The 21,645-nt window shown below is 41.6% G+C and overlaps 13 protein-coding genes across 13 annotated transcripts; 3 read left to right on the top strand and 10 right to left on the bottom strand.

Moving 5' to 3' along the window:
- Window positions 1–6: 6 nt before the first annotated feature.
- TAH18 (NAPDH-dependent diflavin reductase) lies at window positions 7–1,884 on the bottom strand (the record flags this gene model as incomplete). Its single annotated transcript, XM_056231904.1, has 1 exon — window positions 7–1,884. The coding sequence occupies one exon, from the start codon at window positions 1,882–1,884 to the stop codon at window positions 7–9; it is 1,878 nt and encodes a 625-aa protein (XP_056085676.1).
- Window positions 1,885–2,129: 245 nt separating this feature from the next.
- MSF1 (phenylalanine--tRNA ligase) lies at window positions 2,130–3,539 on the bottom strand (the record flags this gene model as incomplete). The annotated part of the gene is made up of 1 exon (XM_056231902.1): window positions 2,130–3,539. The coding sequence occupies one exon, from the start codon at window positions 3,537–3,539 to the stop codon at window positions 2,130–2,132; it is 1,410 nt and encodes a 469-aa protein (XP_056085675.1).
- Window positions 3,540–3,723: 184 nt separating this feature from the next.
- MCM16 (Mcm16p) lies at window positions 3,724–4,269 on the bottom strand (the record flags this gene model as incomplete). Its single annotated transcript, XM_056231901.1, has 1 exon — window positions 3,724–4,269. One exon carries the CDS (start codon window positions 4,267–4,269, stop codon window positions 3,724–3,726), a length of 546 nt encoding a protein of 181 aa, XP_056085674.1.
- Window positions 4,270–4,507: 238 nt separating this feature from the next.
- THP3 (Thp3p) lies at window positions 4,508–5,920 on the top strand (the record flags this gene model as incomplete). The annotated part of the gene is made up of 1 exon (XM_056231900.1): window positions 4,508–5,920. The coding sequence occupies one exon, from the start codon at window positions 4,508–4,510 to the stop codon at window positions 5,918–5,920; it is 1,413 nt and encodes a 470-aa protein (XP_056085673.1).
- Window positions 5,921–6,220: 300 nt separating this feature from the next.
- On the bottom strand, window positions 6,221–6,909 carry RPL43A (60S ribosomal protein eL43; the record flags this gene model as incomplete). The annotated part of the gene is made up of 2 exons (XM_056231899.1): window positions 6,221–6,497; window positions 6,908–6,909. Coding segments are annotated over 2 exons (279 nt in total).
- A 510-nt stretch (window positions 6,910–7,419) lies between these two features.
- Window positions 7,420–10,632, top strand: PUF2 (Puf2p; the record flags this gene model as incomplete). Its single annotated transcript, XM_056231898.1, has 1 exon — window positions 7,420–10,632. The coding sequence occupies one exon, from the start codon at window positions 7,420–7,422 to the stop codon at window positions 10,630–10,632; it is 3,213 nt and encodes a 1,070-aa protein (XP_056085671.1).
- Window positions 10,633–11,156: 524 nt separating this feature from the next.
- On the bottom strand, window positions 11,157–12,380 carry TIF5 (translation initiation factor eIF5; the record flags this gene model as incomplete). Its single annotated transcript, XM_056231897.1, has 1 exon — window positions 11,157–12,380. One exon carries the CDS (start codon window positions 12,378–12,380, stop codon window positions 11,157–11,159), a length of 1,224 nt encoding a protein of 407 aa, XP_056085670.1.
- A 303-nt stretch (window positions 12,381–12,683) lies between these two features.
- On the bottom strand, window positions 12,684–13,778 carry TIP41 (Tip41p; the record flags this gene model as incomplete). The annotated part of the gene is made up of 1 exon (XM_056231896.1): window positions 12,684–13,778. One exon carries the CDS (start codon window positions 13,776–13,778, stop codon window positions 12,684–12,686), a length of 1,095 nt encoding a protein of 364 aa, XP_056085669.1.
- Window positions 13,779–14,041: 263 nt separating this feature from the next.
- ERV2 (flavin-linked sulfhydryl oxidase) lies at window positions 14,042–14,629 on the top strand (the record flags this gene model as incomplete). Its single annotated transcript, XM_056231895.1, has 1 exon — window positions 14,042–14,629. The coding sequence occupies one exon, from the start codon at window positions 14,042–14,044 to the stop codon at window positions 14,627–14,629; it is 588 nt and encodes a 195-aa protein (XP_056085668.1).
- Window positions 14,630–14,965: 336 nt separating this feature from the next.
- SPO24 (Spo24p) lies at window positions 14,966–15,163 on the bottom strand (the record flags this gene model as incomplete). The annotated part of the gene is made up of 1 exon (XM_056231894.1): window positions 14,966–15,163. One exon carries the CDS (start codon window positions 15,161–15,163, stop codon window positions 14,966–14,968), a length of 198 nt encoding a protein of 65 aa, XP_056085667.1.
- A 687-nt stretch (window positions 15,164–15,850) lies between these two features.
- VMA13 (H(+)-transporting V1 sector ATPase subunit H) lies at window positions 15,851–17,287 on the bottom strand (the record flags this gene model as incomplete). Its single annotated transcript, XM_056231893.1, has 1 exon — window positions 15,851–17,287. The coding sequence occupies one exon, from the start codon at window positions 17,285–17,287 to the stop codon at window positions 15,851–15,853; it is 1,437 nt and encodes a 478-aa protein (XP_056085666.1).
- Window positions 17,288–17,811: 524 nt separating this feature from the next.
- GLN1 (glutamate--ammonia ligase) lies at window positions 17,812–18,924 on the bottom strand (the record flags this gene model as incomplete). Its single annotated transcript, XM_056231891.1, has 1 exon — window positions 17,812–18,924. One exon carries the CDS (start codon window positions 18,922–18,924, stop codon window positions 17,812–17,814), a length of 1,113 nt encoding a protein of 370 aa, XP_056085665.1.
- A 1,256-nt stretch (window positions 18,925–20,180) lies between these two features.
- On the bottom strand, window positions 20,181–21,620 carry ARP7 (Arp7p; the record flags this gene model as incomplete). The annotated part of the gene is made up of 1 exon (XM_056231890.1): window positions 20,181–21,620. One exon carries the CDS (start codon window positions 21,618–21,620, stop codon window positions 20,181–20,183), a length of 1,440 nt encoding a protein of 479 aa, XP_056085664.1.
- Window positions 21,621–21,645: the final 25 nt, after the last annotated feature.

The following is a 21,645-nucleotide window of genomic DNA, read 5'->3' as shown; positions in this document are numbered from 1 at the left end:
TCACTATCACCAAGTTTCTTGAATATATCTATCAAATTTTTCCATTTCTTTCAGGTACTTTTTGGCAGCATCTTCATCTCTAAATCCACCCCATTTTTTCAGCATTTCAATAAATGTCAATCTGATTTGGATAGGCATCTTACCTGATGAACCACATAAGAAAAAAACGGCGTCTCTATTGATCACCAAATCAGTGATTTCTTTGCCCAGTTTCCACAGGTAGTCCTGAACGTATCTAACCCCTGGTGAATTTTCACTATCCCTGGAAAAGGATGTATATAAGGCAATTCTACCTTTACTGGACCAATCCTCTAGTATATCTTTATAAATATAATCCTTATCTTTAAACCTACAACCGAAGAAGAGCCTCATATCTTCGGATATCCCTGCCCTGATCACTGATAATAATGGTGCTAAGCCAACACCTGGTCCGACAAGGATAATTGGTTTATTCAAAAATTCTTTCTTGACTATGTGATTATTCTGTAATTTGTATCTCACCTTTTCCCCCTCTTGCAAACGTGCGATGTAATTAGTACATATCCCTCTTCTAATTTTCCTCAAGATGGTTTTGTATTTTACTACCGCAACTGTTAGTTCGATGTTAGGATCTTCAGGTCCACTAGATATGGAGTAATATCTTGGTTTGATGATAGGCATGTAATCCAGCACGTATTTCCAGGGCAGCTTTACAGAGAGAAAATCTTCCAATACTTCTAAAATCGATCTTCTAGGTCTATTACAATAGTCGTATAAGTCTTGCATATCTTGATCGGTGGCGAACTGGCGTAACTTTTCTCTTTGATCATCCAGTTGTTCCTGACCACGTTCCATTTTAGTTACATCCATTGCAAAGGTCCAAGTCTTCAAGAAAAAACTTGACCTAGGAATGCTCATAAAATCACAGTGATATTTCACTAAGTTCCTTAAAGTTAGTGGCTTGACTAATCCACCATCCTTGAGATCATCCGGAACTCCTTTAGTAAAAATCAATGGCTTGTCCGCAACTTCTAACCAGTGGCTTTGATTTGCTAAGAATCTTGACACGTCTTCATCGGTATTACAAGGATAAATAGCCGCTGTATCGCCTGGTTCATAAGTCTCTTCTAGGATTTTGTCAAAATTACTGAATTGGAATAGTCTTATGTCTTGGAAATGATCTTCAGAAGTGATTCTTTTGTTAGCACTGACTCTGCCACTTTTCATTGATTCATCGCCTCGAAATTCGATTTTGGTTTTGCTGACATCTTCGTTAAAATCTTTGTTTGCAACTTGGAGGTAAGACATTGGTTCTAAATAAATCTCTGGGTCCAATTCCTCTCGTTTAATAATCTCGTCACCAAACCTTCTGTTGGGAAACTTTTTCAATAGGAAATTTAGAGCTTTCTTTTCGTATTCGAAATAAACCGATTCAACTCCGAGACCAGTTCCTTTATTACTACCGGCCATAGCCTGGTCGTCGGCCTCTAATCTATCGAATATTTCATTCGCACCCAGTTGTATTACAAGCCGTTGATGTAGCTTTCTGATGCCGTAGTTGAACTTAGGATAAGATGAATCACCAAGTCCAAGCATGGCAGTTTGAATATGGTTTAACAGGTTTGAAGGTAGGTTCTTCTTTTTCAAAAATGACCAAAGCGTGAGTGGTCTTCCACGTTTTGACGATACATTGGCATTTCTTGGTAGTTCCCCCTGACCTGTCGTTGAACATATGATAAAAAGATACTTGCATTTCAAGATGTCCTGTGGGTTATAATCGCCGATGGAGCAGAATGTATGGGGGAAATGTAAACGATGCAGGCGATGAGATAATATTGTAGCAAAATCATGTGCGTTACCTGTTTCTGATCCATAAAGGATGACAATTTTCTTGCTCAATGACATGCAGTACAAACTGAAACACCCTTGGCTAAATGGCTGTCGGGGTCCTTTTGTAAACAAGATTCATGAAAATTCTCACGGTTGATATTTTTTTTTTATAAGGTCATTGCATCGCCGCAAATGCTTATTAATCAAGAAAAGCCGGTTGCTGGATGAGCGTACATTGAAACGACGTCGAAGCCTATCAAATATTTACAAGAAGTATATAATCATGATGAAGGACGTGTGTCTCTTCTGGGTTCATATCCCTATCTAAGTTCTACGTTGTATTCTTCAACCAACTTGGAACAAACCATGTTTTGCAGGGCGTTGACTTCAGCATTTGTTAAATTTCTGTCCATCGATTGGTAGTTGATTCTATAGCAGATTGATTTTCTACCGGTTTTTGGGTGAGTGAAACTGTCAACTAGCTTGACGCTCTCTACTAGATCTCCTGCAATATTTCTAATGATTTCCATCAAGTCGTTTTCATGAACTTGATGAACATCTGGCTTATCCTTTGGTAACCAAAAAGCAACATCTCTGAATGAGCCTGGATGTTTTGAGTATGGTTTGAAAGAGGTAATTGAACCCTTGGAAAATTGCGTTGAAAACCTTTCATCAGAGCTCCAAAGCAGTCTGATATCAGGGATCTCGAAAAGAAGCATAGCAATACGATCCAACCCCAAACCAAAAGCCCATCCAACTGTTTCAGAAGGTCTATAGCCGGCTTTCAAAAGCACATCTTGACGAATCAAACCGCATCCACAAAGCTCTAACCATTCGCCCTGCCACCAAACTTCGATTTCCCATGAAGGCGCTGTCCAAGGGAAGTAAGCGTTAATCCAACGAACCTTCAGGTTTTTGGGTATATCGTTCCCTTTATTCTCGATCATACTGGAGATTTTTTTATTAAAAACTTCGGAAACGATCAACTCAATGGATCTTTTTAAATGTTGCGAACATAAATCAACCTCTAGATCGGACATATACTCCTGTTTAGGATTATCTTCGCTCAAAGGTATCGTATCATCGTTAACAGTTATCTTGACATTCTCTTTATTTAACTGGTTCTCGACCAATTTGATATCGTTACGAATCTTCGCAAGGTGGGCAGGTTCTCTTGAACCATCACTAGCCCTCGTTCGTTTCCAGACGGTAGCCCCTTCCATTTGATGGAATACTGGATAATGGGTTTTATCAATTTCATCTCTTCTGTACACATCCGCGGATATTAGAAACGCACTTCTATTGTTGTCTGCATTGTTCTTTATCTTTTGGAAGCATTCCAGTTCGTGCGCAGAAGTGTGTGTTCTCAACAATTGCGTTTCATTTATGTAGTAGGTGTCTGACGTCGACCTTCCAGGATGATCCTTGGGGAACCCTAAAGAATCAAAGTTTTCCATAGTAGTTACCACAGGTTCGAAATTATTAAAAGTCTTGAAAGCATTGTCGACGGAGTTCAATTTCTTCTCAATCAGATCACGAAGAATACCTACTGGGTGTGATTCTTTGAGATGCAATGATTTACCTGTAAGCTTTATTATTGAATCTGTAACATTTGTAATCTTGGAGTTGGTCTTATAACTTGTACCATTGATTTCAACATGCTGGGCTTTAAGGGTTGAGTATAAGCGACGAAAACCAGTTCTGGCCCTTACTATGCTATTGGTAAACATTGGAACCACCTCTATTGAGTGATGTCCTTTGTTTCTTACTTTTTCTTAATTTGTGGGTAATTCTTTAATTTTTCTGACTTGCAATTTTTTTTTTTGGAGATTCCAAACCTTAATAACTATGATTACTGTTGTTGTTGAATGTTATTGACTATTCTAATATGTACATATGGCTAAGGTACAAATACTAAATTGCATAGGATATGTCCGTATACCCGGAATGTATTTGTAAAGCAATTATCAATTCCTGTATGGTTTCATTCTCCTTTTCCATCTCAACCTGATTTCCAGCAGTATCGCCATCTTCTGGAAATGGATTTGCCTTGGGGAACTTCGAGGATACCTCTATCAGATTTGACATAAGCTGATCTCGCTGTAGTCTTGATTTGGCCAATTGTTCATGCAATGAAGATTGTGCGCCTAATGACTGCAAGAGCTCGCTATCCAGAGAATTGCTTTCATCTAAGAGGTTCTGTAGTTTTGTAAATAATATATTGCTACTGTCCGGTTTCTCCAACAGTCTAATAAGAACGCCGCTTCTTTCAAGACTAATTTCTAGCTGGTGTCTTGTTTCCAAGAGGCGCTGTTGGCTGGAGCTCAGTGCTATTGTGTGATCGTGTTTTCTGGTCAGGTACAGTTTATCCAACGCGACTAATAGTTCCTTATATACTTCCACATGCTCCTGTTCCAACTGTCGAATCCTTTCCCATTGCTCTTCAGTACCACTGGTCATCTGCCAACGATTTGGGACTACTTTTGACGGGAGACATGTGTTTAAAGTGCCTATATATCGTACTTATTTAATATAATAGTAGTTAACACCTCTTTTCAACATGAATCACCCTTCACGGTTTGAAATTTTTGGGTAATAGACTAAAAAATGTCAAAAAATGGGATGATATGATTAATTTGTAAAATGATGACAAAATCTAAGAAACTGAGACCTGAATCATTGAGTTTTTGACTATATTATGCAGAATCCTTACAACCAACTTACTAACGACACCACGGGGGCCAGAGAAAAATCTTCTCAAGGTGGACCATTCGGGCAAAGTCTTAATAGCCCTTTAGGTTACGCCGGATCTTTCCCTTCTCTAACTTACAACAATGATAACTTTATGCGCAGTCAACAGCCACCACTGCCTTTGCCGGAATCACATTTGTCTTGGGATAACGTTAACCAGGTGTCCAACCCTTTGATGGTAGCACCACTTCCGGGGTTACATAAACATGTGACCAAAAATATCAGAAGGAAATTACCAAAGGTATCCAAAAAGGCTTCGAGCCCTTCTAATGCGATACCCAGCAAGTTATCTAGCGGTAGTAATACGGCGGGGAAGGGCGTTTTAGGTTCGACATCGGGATGGAAAGTTGGAATGGATGGCAATGATGAATTAGAGAAAAGAAGGAGAAGGGCTGAAAGATTTAGTCAGGATCCATCGGCTATGACGAATAGTAACGACAACCTGAACGAGGACTTTGCGAACCTGAATGCGATCAGTAGCAAATCTCACAAGTATGATAAAAAGATTCATTTGGTGGGGCGTTGTCAAGCTTTGGAGAAATCGTATTTAAGATTAACATCAGAGCCCAATCCTGATTTAATTAGGCCCCCCAACATCCTACAAAAAACGTACTGTTTACTAATGGAGAAGTATCAATCTAAAGTGGCGACTTATACTTATCTTTGCGACCAATTCAAATCAATGAGACAAGACTTAAGAGTGCAAATGATTGAGAACTCGTTTACCATCAAAGTTTACCAAACACATGCACGGATTGCCTTGGAGAATGGAGACCTCGGGGAATTTAATCAATGTCAAAACAGGATCATGGCCCTGTTCGAAAATCCCACAATACCGAAAAAATCATATTCGGAATTTGTGTGCTATTCCATTCTGTATTCGATGTTAACAGAAGATTATCCATCGATTTCTCAATTGAAACTGAAGTTGATAGATGATGGTGCATCGCAAATCTTGGGGGATGAGCACGTTAAGCTGATATTTGAGTTAAGCAATATGAAATTAATTGGGAATTATCACTATTTCATGAAAAACTACTTAAAACTGCACAAATTTGAAAAATGTTTAATTAATTCGTTTTTGAGTCTACAAAAATTGAAATTCTTGACTATAGTTTGTAAAAGCTATAATCAAATCAATTTGGACTTCATAAAAAGTGAGTTTAATTTCACAAGCATAGATGAGACTATAAATTTCTTGAGCGAGCAAAACTTGATGGAGTACATAGTGACCAAGCAAATTATTGGCAGTAATGGCAAGATGAATAATATCAAGATTTTAGATACCAGGGGTTGTAGGGTACAGTTGATACAAAATTTTAAGAAATTTAGAAAAATTGATATAAAGGGACAAAAATGATGAGGGGGGAAAGAGAGACCTAAATCAAGTAGTTTCAGGTTTCTTATATATATATATATATATATATATATATATATTCACAACACGTAAAAACCTCTTGAGTACATCTATATTTTTTTCTGAGTGAAGTAATTTAACTTTGAATTTGAATTTGAACAGGCAAAGGGGTTCTTGTGAACAGAAAGCAAAGTCGTGACAGCTGTTCCTTCCCTAAAGAGAAGATACGTATTAGAAAAGTTTTAGAATTAAAATTAATTATATATAGCTATTTTATGGATTTTGTATACAATTAAAATAAAATCAAGCTTCAACCATTTCTCTCAATCTTCTGATGGTAGATCTAACAGTGGCGGCAGCAGCAGTGGAGACGGTGTAAGCACCACCAGCGACAGTCTTCTTACAGGAAGAACAAGACCAGATACCAGCGGCACCTCTCTTGACGGTCTTCTTACCACAGAAAGAACAATCGTATCTAGCGTGTTGTTGGATTTCCAACTTCTTGACTTGTCTTCTCAAAGAGGAACCGTAACGGACACCGTACTTACCAGTGATACCAACCTTCTTAGTTCTTTTAGCCCTATATTCAAAGAATTTTTCATCAAAATATGTTAGTAAATCTTGAGAGATATTTGAAAAAATACTAGATGGAAATTTAGTGTTTCGTAGGATCAATATGAAAGCATGAATCTCGCCTTTGTATATGTCCTGTCGTAAGCACAACTCTTTTTACGTGCTTGGCTCCGGAATCATTGTAGAGGCAGTTCCGGCGGCCACGTGCAGGTTTGGCCTCTAGAGCAGGTAATCCACATAACGGCATTCTCCTAACGTATAGTCATCTTATTGATGACGCCTATGATTTCCCATATCTATTGTATTTTTAAAGGCCTTGGTAAATTTTTGTCCATCAGTTCATTTCACTACAAAAGCACTATTCCTCCAAATCGATTGCTCCGCAAGTAAGCGGTAAGTGTGTGTAATATATCATACATTTTTGTCGCAGTTGTCTTCCTTATACTGGTGCTAATTGAACATACGAAAACAAGCTGTCATATAGTAAATATTGTACCTAATTATGCCTTCCATAGTGCCCAATACCACACATATTATGGAATGAGACGCACTTCCTGCGTTGTGTCGGGAAGAGATCGTGAAAAAGGCGAAGAAAAAAACTGGAGGTAACAATTTGCCATAAATAACCTAACATATGTACGGATGTTTTAAGAAAAAGAAGCGTCTCAAAACCTTTTTTGAAACTTTTCGTAACCCGGCTTTTGGCTTTAAAAAAAAAAGAAATAGTAAAAAAAAATGGTAAAATAGTATGAAACCACCCCTCGAAAGAACAAGCGATGGTGTAGAAATCGCTCAAGCAGCCTAGAGTAACGGTATATTTCAGCTCCCTCCGTATAAACCAAAGACTTGCTGCTAATTTAGGCGTACACCCGTTATTGAGGACAAAGACTTACTGTTGCTATCCTTCACTGCTGTTTTTTTCAATATTGATGGACAATAAAAGACTGTATAACGGTAACTTATCCAACATCCCGGAGGTCATAGATCCTGGGATCACCATTCCAATTTACGAGGAGGACATTAGAAATGACAAGCCCCTGAATGCAAGTGCTCGTTCTGCGGGCGTTTCTGACAAGAGAAACCGTTCGAGCTCTGCTTCTCCACAGAAGATTGGTTCATACCGTACCCGTGCAGGTAGATTTTCTGATACTATAACCAATCTGCTACCATCCATTAGTGCGAAATTGCATCATTCAAAGAAGACTGCTCCCGCGGTTGTCGTTCCTCCTGCTACTAGCACTCCGGATAGTTTGAATTCTGCGACGTATGTTCCGAGAGTATCTAGTGACTCCTTTACGGCAGTCACTCCACTGTCATTGCAATCTACTGCTACTCAAACGAGGACAAGAAATAACACTGCGTCCTCTCAGTTGACCATCAACTCTTCCTCAACCAACGGCGCCACGAATACAAATATTTGGAGTGCAGGTGTAGATACTAACACATCCGCTAGCCCTATGTTTGATTACCCTCACGCAACCTCTTATTTTGAGCCACTGACAAGATTCAAATCCACCGATAATTATACGTTGCCTCAGACAGCTCAATTGAACAGTTTCCTGGAGAAAAATGGAAATTCAAGCATATGGTCAAACACAGGTAATAATACCACGGACCTTCTCAGTACACCCACAGTGAACAGGCAACGTTCACAATCTCAGTCTACTATAAATAGGGTATATACCGATGCACCCTACCATCAACAACCTGCGCAAAGTTGCCAAGTCCAAGTGGCTCCTATGATTCCTAAAAGTGCGCATCTATCCCCCGTCATCCTTGATGATGTTGATCCAGCATCGATCAACTGGATTACCGCAAACCAAAATGTCCCATTGATCAATCAAATATCCACGCTTTTGCCCACCAACACAATATCCATTTCAAACGTGTTTCCATTACAGCCTACTCAACAACATCAACAAAACACCGTAAACCTCACAAGCACTTCTTTGGCAACTTTGTGTTCGCAGTATGGTAACGTCCTCTCGGCGAGAACATTGGGCGGCCTAAATATGGCTTTGGTCGAGTTTTCCACCGTTGAAAGTGCAATATGTGCCCTGGAAGCCCTGCAAGGAAAGGAACTATCCAAAGTAGGTGCTCCAAGCACAGTCTCCTTCGCGCGGGTACTACCGATGTATGAACAACCTCCGAACGTTAGCGGTTACAACAATACGGCAAAACAGCCGTTATTGCAGGAACAGCTGAATCACGGAGTGCTCAATTATCAACAGCAACAATCGGAACCACAAAATCAACCACAGCCAACTTCGTTTAATCAACCAAATCTTGCATACACCAATCCCACTCAAAATTTGAGCCATTTGCAGCTGTCTTCGACCGAAAATGAACCTTACCCCTTTCCATTGCCTCCACCAACATTATCAGATAATGAAGACAAATTGTTGAAAATCATAACTTCTTTCAAGTTAGATCATGATCAATCAGAGTTGAATCATCTTCTGAAAAATGCTTTGAAAGGCAAAGGAGTCTCTGATACAAGTGATTTCGGTCCACTTCCTGAGCACAACTCTAAGCTGTCAAAGAAAAAAGACTTTTTCGATCCACCGAAATTACGTGAATTAAGGAAACAGTTTGACTCAAATTCATTATCTACCATAGAAATCGAGCAGTTAGCCATTGTCATGCTAGATCAACTACCTGAGTTGAGTTCAGATTATCTGGGTAATACCGTTGTTCAAAAATTATTTGAAAATTCATCGAATATCATAAGAGATATCATGTTAAGAAAATGTAACAAATATCTAACATCTATGGGTGTCCACAAGAACGGTACCTGGGTCTGTCAGAAGGTCATCAAAATGGCGAAAACGCCAAGGCAAATAAGCCTGGTGACTTTGGGCGTTAGAGATTACTGTACGCCACTTTTCAATGATCAATTTGGAAATTACGTCATTCAAGGCATTCTAAAGTTTGGCTTCCCCTGGAATAGTTTTATTTTTGAAAATGTTTTATCCCATTTTTGGACAATAGTCCAAAACAGATACGGTTCGCGTGCTGTAAGGGCTTGCCTCGAGGCAGATAATACCATTACTCAGAGTCAATTATTGACGATCAGTTCTTTGATAATTGTACTCTCCCCCTACCTAGCCACAGACAATAACGGAACTTTATTGATCACCTGGCTGTTGGATACCTGTGCCTTACCGAATAAAGTTTTGATTCTGTGCGATGAACTGGTAAATAATAATCTGGTTAAACTGTGTTGTCATAAATTAGGTTCATTAACAATCTTAAAGATTTTGAATTTAAGAAGTGGCGAAGAGGAATTATTATCTAAGAGTAAGATTATCCACGCACTTTTTGATGGGCCAGTGTCTAGTGAGTCTATCCTATTTCAAATATTGGATGAAGGCAACTACGGTCCAACATTCATTTATAAAGTGTTGACCTCAAGAATTCTTGACAATAACGTAAGAGATGACGTTATAACCAAGATTCGTCAGCTGATTTTAAACTCTACTATCAATCTACAAAGCCGCCAACTATTGGAAGAAATTGGACTATCATCATCAGGAATATCTCCCAAACAATCCTCTAAAAATCATCGTAAACAACACTCCCAGGGATTTCATTCTCCCGGGCGTGCAAGGGGTGTTTCCGTTTCCAGTGTGAGAAGTTCAAACTCGAGACAGAATAGCATTATTCAAACCAATAGCACCGGTCCAACGCCAAAATTGAACTTTAACCCAGTTCCGATGAGTGAAATAAACTCGTATTTCAATAACCAACAACTGATGTTTTCCGCAAATCAAAATCAAAATCAAAATAGCAACTTTAATGGGTACGATGAGTTGAAATCGCAATTTGATTCATTTAAAATTGCTAATGGCACGAATCTGTCTTTACCGATAATTAACCTGCCAAATGGTACACTCCAATCAAATGTAAACAGTAATGGTAATAACAATAACAATTCCGGTTATTCAATGCAAATGAATCCCTTAAGCCGCTCCGGGAGCTATAATACTAATAATGCTACTGGTAGCAATAATAATAATAATAATAATAATAATAATAATAATAATAATAATAATTATAATAATAATTCTTCTGCCAACAATAATAATATGAACAGTAATAATGACACCAATCTGTCCAGATACAGGTCTTACGGATACTAAATTAATGCCTTTATTTTTTTATCCTACCCAAGATTATTTTTAACCTTGTTTCAAATGCCATTTTTTTTTTGTATCCTCTACACCAGAAGGATATCAAGACATTCTTAGGTAGATATGACGATTAATGACCCACCTTTTTTTTCCCGTACTTTTTTTGTTTTTTTCTTTAGTATTTTTTTTATATCAGATTCCAGTCTCTACATTTTTTAATGATTAATAATAATGTTACGCATTGCGTTTTAGAGAACTTCAAAAGTATTTTACGTTGTGTATGCATATAAACGTGAACCAGAATCACATCTACAGATTTATTTTTCCTTTTTACTTAATAATTAATTAATTAGTACCTTTCAAACTCTCATCTTTTTTTCCAGTACCAATTACATAGCACTAGAAAGAAATAACATATTTATAAATATTTACATATCTATACACCCACAAGCTCAAGCACAAACAGAACATAAACCTTATATTATGCCATGTCGTATAATAATTTACAGATAAGTCTCTTGTACGCTTTTACTCTATTCGTCGCCTTCTTCGTCGTCATCATCGTCACTTTCGGCAGTTTCTAACCATGTAATGAATGGTTTAGCAGCCTTACGAACTTTCCTAGATACTTCCTTAGGTACAAATTTCTTAGATGACTTGGTACCGAATTTCGTGATTTCTTCTTCTGAAATGATATCATTGTTGTATAGTTGAACCAAAATCTTAGGTAATGATGGAATCAATTCTTTGTGTTCTAGACCTAAGAATCTTTCAATACCACCCAGGAAGTTCTTTTCGTATTCTGGAGAAACCAAAACTTTAGTGAAAAATGCATTGTGTTCGGCGACTTCGTTTACGATATCTCCATCGAATAGACATTGGGCAAGGACACAACCGATTTTTGGATCATTTAGAATATCTAGTTCTGCGGCCTTCTTGTAAAGTTCCACATCAGATGGTAGATTTTCCTTATCTTCGCCAGCTTGTTCTAAGATCCATTCACCGTATTCATCTAATTGGTTAAGCTCAGAGTTAGCTTCTAATTCCTTGGCACGAGCTCTAATGGCCTCTTCAGACATATCAACGGCCCATTCGTCATCTTTGACTTCGATGTTTTCTAAAGTGGAGGCAGCAGCCTTGATTTGACGTGACAATTCATCTTCATCCTCGTCATGATGTTGTGGAGTGGATGAACCAGTACCATCCGAAGGAGCGTTTTGAGATTTACCTTGAGCAATATCACTAATGGACAACCCACCACCACGGACATTAGCGGAAGCTGTTGCAGCCTTCTTCTTTTTCTTGGAACCAGAAACTGAATCAGGAGGATTTTTCAAAATGAAAGATGATAGTTTATGTCTCAAGTCCATTGGAGTTCTCTTACCACAGGCCTTGCAGTCCCTGACCAGATCATTATCCTTGGTAATGACGATCTCTGTTTCTGGATTTTTACAACTTCCACAAAGAACGAACTTGTTGATGAACCCGTCCAACACGTCTTGCAACTTGGCAGGTTCGTGAACACCATTAACGAGATAACGATCTTTGTCAACGGAAATGGAAGTTTGAGCACCTAATTCGAAACCGAAGTACTTTACTATGTATGCAGCGGGTCTGTTCAACGCGTGGGAGATGTCAGCAACGTTCAAGACTGCGGTCTTGATACCGTTACCTCTACCTTCCACCTTGGCCTGGATGGGAGGCATTTTGTAACGGTAGAATGGATCATGGTTGTCTCTACAGATATTAATAGACATCTTGGTTCAGGGAGCGTGTGTCGATGCAAATAATAGGATTAAAAAAAAACACACGGTATATTATTAGTGTAGAAGTGTCTTTGTAGATCCGCGGAGGAGGGGTAGTTTTTTTTTGCCACTAGTTAAATGTCAGAAGTTCATCAGTTTTCTTTTTCCTTTTTCTTCGTTCATACATTGCGATGAAAATTTTTCACTAGTAGAGAAACGGGTAAGAGCATAATCAAGGGCAGTTCTTGTATGATGTATCGGGAAATTGTGCGTGTGTATATATGTATTTGCTATGTATTTTATGTATTTTGGTCGTCAGAACTCGATGATCTCGCATTCCCTTTTGACCATTGGGGTATTCTGTGCTACCCAGCTACTGTCTCTCAGGGCGGCCTTTGGGTCATGGGATTGGGACAACCTGTGCTTGGCCAACACATCTTGGTATTTGCCCTCGAACTCCTTGGATTCTCTGATCACTTTGTTTTCGTCGAATTCCACGTAGAGTCTTGTGTCGTAGACTCTCACAAGAACGTCATCCACCCTTAGGAAAAACCTGCTCAACAGTAGCAGCCTTTCGTTCATGACTCTTATCTTGACGTTGAGTATCGATATACCGTTGTCTGCTAGCTCGTCCTCGAAGAGGATCATGTCGTCGTAGAACAGGATTTTGTCGTGCACGGCTAGCTTGTCCAAGGGCAGCGTTTGATCGTTATCGAGCCGGAACCTCGACGCAGGGGGGTTCTCCGTGCCCCTGTAGCGTGTAGTGTAGGTCCAGTCGTACTTGTGTATGATGTTCAAGGAATCGTCGCTTACGTCGTTTGCGTACCGTTGTGCGGCGTTGGCTGAGTTCTGTCTTCTTTTGGAATTTATCCAGTCGCTTGAGTATGCCACCCGGATACCTGAATCCTGGAGTTGAACGTTCCTTAGGGCGTCCAGAGCATTGAACTCTATGGACCAATCCAGCTTCGGATTCTCGATCCTGATGTAATTATTGCCAAAAATCATCTCCGGCAGTGTCAGCCCCTTGAGTTTTTCGTTTTCCCAGAGGTCGAGTTCCTGCGAGTTCAAAATAGGCTTCTTTCTGGAAGAGATGGTCCAGTCGTTGATGGTTATGGAAGGGTTGTCCTCCAAGGGCAACGTGGCCTGTGGAGACGGGATGATGACGGACCCGCAGTGCACACAGGGCGGATTGTTCGGGTTATTACAGATATGTCGAGCTGGCATGGCCGGTAATACTGTGTTTGTGGCAGTAGTAGTCGCAGTTGGCAGTATCGAGGGTGCGGTGATGCCGCTTGTTGGGATGGGCATTCTTCGAGCACGCACGGTCCGAGCATGCATCTCTCTGGCGGCGTTCAGCTGGATGGTATTTATCCCTGAAGATCTGAGAGGGGGCGAGTTTCTCCTGGACATTCGTTCTAGATAGTTGTGTGTGCGTGTTCGCTCGTGAAGCTGTGCTCCGAGAGCCAAGTATATAGGGTGCGTTAGTACAGTGATGTACTTTTGTCATACTACAAGGTTGTAAGAAAAGAAAGAAATGGGCCACCGGGTAAATGAAGCGAAAAAAGGAACCGCAACCTAGTAAAAGGGTCATTAATTCACTAAACGTGTGTGGTGAAGACGAAAGACGGGGGAGGGATTCTGGCAGAAGCGGACGATAAGCAAGAACTACAGGGATGAAACACGTAGTGAAAAGGAGCCATGCCATCAGGATAATTGCAGCATTAGGCATCGTCGGGTTGTGGGTGTTTTTCTCATCCAACGAACTATCGATCAGCACGCCAAACTTGATCAAGGAACCTGGCACAAAGGAAGCGCAAGAAGCGGCTGCTTGGAAAAATGAAGCTCGGTTAAAAGAAATTGAGCAGCAGACCATCATGCCGTTGATGGGAGATGATAAGGTGAAGAAAGAAGTGGGCAGGGCGTCGTGGAAGTATTTCCACACGCTGCTGGCCCGTTTCCCGGATGAACCCACCGCACAAGAAAGAGAGAAACTGGACACGTTTATCAAGCTTTACGCCGAGCTGTATCCGTGTGGGGAGTGCTCGTACCACTTTGTCAAGCTGATTGAGAAGTTTCCGATACAAACGTCGAGCAGAACTGCTGCGGCGATGTGGGGGTGCCACATGCACAACAAGGTGAATGAGTACTTGAAGAAGGAAATCTACGACTGTGCCACTATCCTGGAGGACTATGATTGTGGATGCAGCGGCGACGACGGCAAGAAAGTGTCGCTGGATAAGGAAGGCAAACAATTAGGCTGAGACAAAGATATCATAATAATAATAATAATCATCATCATCACCCCCAATAATAGGCGGTAGTAGCAGTAGTAACGGTAATAATAATAACTTTTTTATTTTTTATTGCGTGTCGTATTTTCTTATATATATAAAAAGTTTCTATATACGATAGACCTGATCCGAGGTTTTTTGAATGTAAGTGCGGCAAAGTGCAGATATAATGACAATGACAATGAAAATGACAATGAATGCTCCAGAAAAAAAAATGAAAATGACCAATTTTTTTCGTTCAAATAGGGGAAGATGCTAAAACGTCTTTTATGCTAGTGGTAGTGTTAATTCGCGCGCGCGCGGAATCTACAACAGCGACAAAGAGCTTTTTCTGGAGTGCTTTGCAGCGGAGGCGTCCAAAAGAGCAGCGTTGGCGATGGCCAGGTTCAAGTCGTCGACGTTAGCATCGGAGTTCTTCCTCGAGCTTGGTTGAGAAACTGGCGAAAGAGATGGGATGACGAAAGGTTGAGAAACGGCTGAAGTTAGTTCTAAAAAGGCGACCATTGTTAAAATATTTGTTTTGTTTTGGGTTGTTTGTGTGAGAGTCAGTAAAGCTTGTTTGTGTTTGCTTGATTGATGGTATATTTTATATTTTACAAGTAGAAGAGAAGATAAAAAGGAACAAGATGAGTTATTGGAGAAGACGTACGCCTTATATATGTGTGTAAAGAGATGGTTATTGTGATGATAACTTTTGAGCGCCCCCCTCCAGGTCCCGTTACGTTATACAGCGTCATACATAAGAACGGGTTGATCACGCAGATGACTAACCGCCAGTCACAGGCGCATGTTGAAGCGCAAACGAAAGTAATGACCGACCTGCCGCGGAATCGATCACGGATTTGCGCGGGTGACAGCCACACCCTCCGCGGGCGTACGGAATACAATTCCCGAACAGCAAAAGCTGCGCTCCTCTCCAGGCGGGCGCTCGTTAATGGCCGCTCGGAACTCGGCCGCCACCGGAGAGAGAGAGGGTCAGGCTGGGGCGGGGGGAGGCGTCATTAAGAAGCATGATTCACTGCATTTCCAATCACGCGCAGCGCATGCGGGTGAATGAATGAGTTTGACATTATTTTCCTCGTGGTTCTCTCTTCTTCTATGGGTGTTTTTCTCTTAAAAAAAAATAGTACGTACAAAACTACTTATTTGGAGTATTTACTATTAGTTTATGGTGTTCTATATCTTGGGGCTCTATTTGAAGGTGTATCCAATAATTGCCTGCGTGGCTTTGAGGGCCTCGTATTTCACCCGGGAGTCCGAGTGGTTCAGCAACTCCATGATGTCAGCCTTGCCGCCAGTCTTGTCGAGAACGTCGATGCTCTCTGGTAGAAGTTCGACCACGTGGGTGATGTCGTTCAAGGCGACTTGGATAATGGTCTTTTCCTGCTTCGCATTGACGTCGCCGCGGCGGACCTTTGCTTGCAAGAGTTCGATCAATTGCTTAAAGATCTTGTAGTTGTCCTTCTTGAACTCATCGATGTTATCGGACCAGAATCCGTTGTCGACGTGTGGAGGGGACCAGCACAGCAACTTGGAGTCCAATTCCGCCACGTATTCATCGAAGGAGGTCAATTCCTGGTATTCGTTTTCCAGGATTTCCTTGAGCTTGGTGATGTCCTCGCGCAATTCTTCGTCGGAGTACTTTCTTTCGCTCAAGCTCTGCACGGTGGGTAACGCGTTGCCGAGCAACAAAAGTTGTTTGATGACCTTCTTGTGTTGCTTGACGGGCGTAGAGCAGCATTGCAAGATGATTGATATGCACAATCTGGACACTTTCTCCTTTATGGTGATCTTCACCAGCTTCAAGAGGTCCAAAAAATCGCTCAAGTACTTTTGGACGAGCTCGTTAGCGAAGACAGGGTTGAAAGTCAATAACCATATCAATAGCAAGGAGTAGTACTGCAATTGGATACCTAGATGGTTGGAGTTTGTTGCGACTATGCGCGTGGCCAGTTGCGAGTCCGTGGCGCGTTGCAGGATCTTGAATAAAGTGGGCATGAACTTCTTTTCATGCAACCATATCATGTCACGGTACTCTGGTATCACGGCCAATTCTTGCAAAAGCCTGATGCACACATAACAGGTGTCCATCTGCTCAATGTTTTGCAAGATATTGATCAGGTGGTTGTTCTTCAACAGCTTTTCCACTAGTCCCACGTTGTGCAGCCCATTCTGCACCAATAGCGAGACCACGTTGAACCCTGAAATCAACACGGTCTGGAAGTCTCCTTTGAGTGAGACGTCGAATAGTTGCTCCAATTGCTTAGGGTCCTGCTGAAAAAACTTCACTGTGTCGTCGCCATACTTTTCAGACGATAACAATTCAGCTATTAGGTTCTGCACGGATTTTTTGCAGTCTTCGTTGTCCGAAGTGGAAAGCAAGTGAATCAATGGTATCATCGTGTTGCCCTTCACTCTGAACTCGGAGTGCGCATCATTCGACGATGATGAACCCTCGCCGATGCTCTTCTTCACCAGAATCGACTCTAATGCCTTCGCAGTAGATGCATCAATTTCGCTCAATTCCTCAGATCTAGCTAAGGCGTCCCATGCCACTGACCTCGAACGGATTATACTACGGATCTCATTGAAATGAGTACTGTCCATTAAAATCTTGGTTACGCCCATTGTTGTTAAGAATCGCCGGTGCACTTTGTCTTTCTTGTTTGATGGTTTACCGCAGGCATTCTTTTATCAGGAAAACAGTCATATATATTCCTTTTTTTTTTTTTTCATTATCAGACCTTTTTTTCTGGTTCGGTGTGATAAAAAAAAAAAAAGGCTCCCCCTCGTGTAATTATGCACGGAAGCAGGGTAAGCATATGGTAAAACAATGCAAAGGTTAATACAATAGATGCGATGCAGTACCACCAAGCAACACCGGGTGCGTGTCTGTAAAAGGGGGAAACCAGGATGGCGTCACTGGGCCTATTTTGGTCGTTGTTCTCATCGCATCAATAGAAGTATTTTACAAAATTTTCTTATTTTTTCTCATGCCTGCTTTTAATCGTGAGATGGAGGGGGTTTTTTTTATGTAAAAATTATAATGTAGTATAGTATAATAAATAAATAATCATTAATATTTTTTGTGCATTATTGTTAGTTTATTAGATTAGTTCCTGCCTAAAAAATTACGCTCTGTATTTTTATGCTTATGAGGATTCTCTTTCAAACTCTTTGGTCATGTCGGCGTTGTCAATGGCACCGCAAACAGTTTCACACATGATACCGGTAACCAAGTATGGGTCAATGTTAGAAGCTGGTCTACGATCTTCGAAGTAACCGTATCCCTCCTTGGCGACAGATCTTGGGATTCTGATAGAACTACCTCTGTTGGCAACACCAGAAGAGAAGGCGGTCATGGAAGCAGTTTCGTGTCTACCAGTCAATCTCATGTCGTTATCGCTACCGTACAGCTTAATGTGTTCGGCATGTCTCTTGGACAACTTTTCGATAGCTTGTTCGATGTACTTCATACCACCTGGTTTTCTCATTTCCTTGGTGGAGACGTTGGTGTGACAACCGGCACCGTTCCAGTCACCCTTCAATGGCTTTGGATGGAAGGAAATCTTGATGCCGAATTCTTCAGCCACTCTGTGCAAGAGGTATCTGGCCATCCACAATTGGTCACCCAATTCAATACCGGTGCATGGGCCGACTTGAAATTCCCATTGAGATGGCATAACCTCGGCGTTGATACCAGAAAGCTCTAGACCAGCATACAGACAGGCTCTGTAGTGAGCTTCGATCAAGTCTCTAGCGTACACCTTACCGGCACCGACACCACAGTAGTAAGGACCTTGTGGAGCGGGGAACCCACCCTTTGGCCATCCGTAGACGTTGTCGTACATGTCAAATAGAGTGTACTCTTGTTCTAGACCGAACCAGATTTCTGCGTCCTTGTGAGCAGCAAACAACTTGGCAGCCTCGTGTCTGTGGTTGAACTTGTTTGGAGTACCGTCGTTGTTATAGCACGCGGCCAAGACAACAATGTTGTCACCTCTTCTGAAAGGGTCTGGGTAGTAGGCAACGGGCTTCAAGTAGATATCGGAATCGTGACCTGGCGCTTGGTTGGTCGAGGAACCATCAAAGTTCCATTCTGGTAATTGGTCGATAGACAAAATCTTCTTCTTTAAGGTTCTACCTTTGGAACGTAAGTTACCGGTACCATCGATCCAGACGTACTCGGCGATTATCCTGCCTCTTTGTTCTAGCTCTAGATATTTTTGTAAAATTTGAGTCTTCTCAACGCTTGTTTCAGCCATTTTTGATTATATTATATTATATTATACTGGTTTTTTGGTTTTTGTTGAACTTCTTTTCCTATAAATGAAATGAAGTTATATTTCTCACAGATACGTGTGTGACTCTATAATTGTCTTTGTGTGCCCTTCTCATAAAGGGAAGAGGGAAGAGGAACAAACTACGAGCCTATCAAGACCGAATATCCAGTTTACATAAATCACTACCCTTATATATATTACAAAAAAAAGAAAATGTACAAACTAAATGAAAAGAAGGGAAGCGGCCTGCGTCGGAGTCACCTTTCATTCATTATCAGGCCTGCTACTACATTATTCACTAGCCAATACTCACAAAAATATCAATTTTTCACTCTATACACCATTCTTTTCTTTTTTTTATCTTCCTTTTTCTTTTTTTTTGTTTGTGTTTCGCTACATAGGACATCAATGCGGCAAATCAGCCTACCATCCTGCCAAAAATAGAGTGCTAATTTGCATGTTTGGAGGATAATAATGACCACAAATGGCACTCTGTGATGCGAAAAACTTTCGATAAAATCCCGTCTGGCACCGTCTGTGCGGACCAAGCTCCGTCGAAGACCTTTTTTTTCTTCTTTCGCGAGCTTATCTTATCTGTCAGGGGAGGGCAGTCATCAATTGTAAACATACGTGAAAAGTGACGCGCACTTGTATCCGGGTAACAGAAGCTTTTTGGCCTCCGCCCCTTTCCATCGGCTGTAGCGTTATGCGGGTACTGGGTTTAGGGGCGTTCGTTTTGCTTTTTCACGGTGGCGTTTTTCCAGGATGCGAGATTTCTTTTCCCTCCCGCATCATCCGGTCGAGCCCAAAAGTGCCATTGTTCCGGCCGCACGTGCGCGCAGGTGTAGTCGCGCTCTTTTGTTTACTGTTGTCTCGACAAACTGATTACCAAATGTCTCTGTATATGCGGGACAAATAGAGACAAAACCGCCGCAACGCGCGGCTTGGACGAAATGCCGCCGCCGGGTAGCGCTCAGTGGGGAATGGCTTTTTACAGCGGACTCACCAGCTTAGAGTTCATCTATATAGACTATTTATACAGTTTTTTATATTAGACTGGATCCATTGGGTTATCGCGTCTCTCGATATGTCCCTCACTCAAAGTAAGGGGGGGATCTTCGCAGGAAACCGGTTTACTCTCTTCCGATAGCTGCTACCGTTGCTGAGAAAAATGGGTCGGTATTGCATATGTCTTTCTAGCCGCCCATTATCCCTCTTGTGTAATTTACATTCTGCAACTAGTCTGTCTTGGCGCTTACGCTCGCAGATTGCGACTGTTTTCCGTCCCGCTTCAGCGTTTCGTAATCTTCCTTGGAATACCATTTTCCCAGGTTCCACGAGGGCAGGTTGGCCATCGTCACGGCACCTAGCCATCCCTGGATCTTACGATCCATCATGACTTGGTTGGCGAACGTGGTCAGCTTGTACTGCGGGAATCTAATGGACAGCTCCTTTATTATGCGTTGTTCCATGCCCTCGATCAAAGACGTCGAGCCAGTGATGATGACATTTGTCAATAGTAACGAGTAGACCTGTTCCGGTGATATATTGTTGCTGCTACCGGCGCCGTTATCACCAGTGCTGCCGTTCATGTGGCTTGTTCCCAATCCGTTCGGGTTAGTGGAGGTGTTGGCCTTCATCGAGTTTATACTAGCGCCGGCCTTCTTCACCGATTTCGCCATCAGCGGCCCCAGTCCGTCCTCTGGCGAGAATTTATCCGATATCAGTTGTGGTTTGAACAGATACTCTGCGAACTGGTAGCAATCTTTGAAGTTCATAGTTAAAGTCTTGTTCAATGGTTTGAATAGAAAATTTTTCCTCTGCAGCAATGGATTGTTGGGGCTGACTGTTAATGCCGTGTACTGGAGTTGCTGGTCCATTTGCTTCAGCTGTTCTTGTTGCCGGGCATATATTTCTGCTTGTTCCTTGTAATACCTTTCTAACTCAATCAAATCCTTTTCACTCACTTGCAACATGGTAGACTTGAACTGCTGAATCCACGTGTTTGCCTCGTACCAAACGTCAGTTGATCTTTTCTCTTCGTCTGCCATGTTTTCCATGTCGTTTTCCTCTTTGATCATGGGAGTCAACTTTTCGTGTACTTGAAAATCCAAGAAGTCACCACCAAACTTCGATCTCACCACAGCATTTTTCACCACAATACCGTCGATAATGGGGGTCACGTTGCAACCTGATGCGCCCATGTCAATCACGAATGCAGAGCTCTTGCCCATGGACAAAGCAATCGCCAAGGGCTCAATGACAATTTGAAATACTGGCACATTCAACTTGTCGAACGCCAGTTCGTAATAGCGCCTCAATATGCTCATATCCGGTTTCCCGTTAGTGGCGGGCATGGTAATCACCAATGGCAGTTCATTGGGCGAGACTTTCAGTTGAGTGTCGTACAAATACCTCCATTGCGACTCTAATGCCTCCCAATTGTACGGCAACCCTTGGCTATCTACCAACGTATAGACCTCGTCGCCATTGCGTTTCTCCGCTGCGGCGTCTGTCATGTCATAGGTCCCGAATATAAGTTCAACCTTCCCCGCCTCGTCTGTCCTCTTGACATAGCTCGAAGGTATGATGCATTGGGGCAATTCAACGTTGCTAAATCCGGCCACCGTTCTGTGTGACCCGTTATGTATCACAACGCACTTTCTATTCAGTGTCATTCTCAATCGGATTGTTATAATGTAC

The sequence above is a fragment of the Saccharomyces kudriavzevii genome (genome assembly GCF_947243775.1).
Source record: "Saccharomyces kudriavzevii IFO 1802 strain IFO1802 genome assembly, chromosome: 16".
NCBI lineage: Eukaryota > Fungi > Ascomycota > Saccharomycetes > Saccharomycetales > Saccharomycetaceae > Saccharomyces > Saccharomyces kudriavzevii.
The sequence above is the reverse complement of the archived record's forward strand: the minus strand, read 5'-3'. Positions and strand labels throughout refer to the sequence as shown.